The sequence below is a fragment of the Pterocles gutturalis genome, unplaced genomic scaffold, assembly GCF_000699245.1.
Source record: "Pterocles gutturalis isolate BGI_N339 unplaced genomic scaffold, ASM69924v1 scaffold22970, whole genome shotgun sequence".
Classification (NCBI taxonomy): domain Eukaryota; kingdom Metazoa; phylum Chordata; class Aves; order Pterocliformes; family Pteroclidae; genus Pterocles; species Pterocles gutturalis.
In genome coordinates this window covers 30,661-31,259 of record NW_010146489.1, presented here as the reverse complement: position 1 = coordinate 31,259, position 599 = coordinate 30,661, and the positions used below count along the sequence as shown (strand labels likewise).

General features: G+C 51.8%; 1 protein-coding gene across 1 annotated transcript in view; it reads left to right on the top strand.

Annotated features, from left to right (window-relative positions):
* Positions 1 to 62: 62 nt before the first annotated feature.
* LOC104470737 (otoferlin-like) overlaps positions 63 to 599 on the top strand; it is a gene marked incomplete at both ends in the record, with an annotated part of 30,381 nt that continues 29,844 nt past the window's right edge. The window contains 1 exon segment of the mRNA XM_010085771.1: positions 63 to 193. Within this exon segment, the coding sequence (XP_010084073.1) occupies positions 63 to 193 (131 nt within the window).

Below are 599 nucleotides of genomic sequence, written 5' to 3'. Positions count from 1 at the left end.
ATGGGGAGGCAGGGGTGAAGGCTGCTCTCTGGAGGTGAAGGTGCCCAAATCTCTCTTCCCAGGTCAGCATCACCATCATCGAGGCGCGGCAGCTGGTAGGGCTCAACATGGACCCTGTGGTCTGCGTGGAGGTTGGAGAGGAAAAGAAATACACATCCATGAAGGAATCCACCAACTGCCCTTACTACAACGAGGTGGGTCTGGCCTCCTGTGATGCTCATGGCTACCCGCTCCTCAGGGTCTACCTTGCTGTTAATCTATTAAATGTAATTTTTTTGTCATTTGGGGTTTTTTTTCCTTTTTTCCTTCTGTCACCCCTTGTCGGAATAAGATGAAACCTCAAACCACACAGGAGGAGAAATTAAGCTTTTGCCCTCTGGTCTTTTGGAAAAAAAATTAAAAATGCACTGTGCTAAATGATTGTCGGGTTTTTTTTTCTATGAAGTTAGTGCTTCCTTCTAGTTCCCCAGCTTGCAGAGCTTGGGGCTCCCACAGATGCATCCCTGGGGTGACACGCTGCAGGATGCTCCTCGGGGCAGCCACAGCTTCCCCAGCCGGGGCGTGCGCCGTGCTCCTGCCTTCCGGTCCCCAAGGAGCCC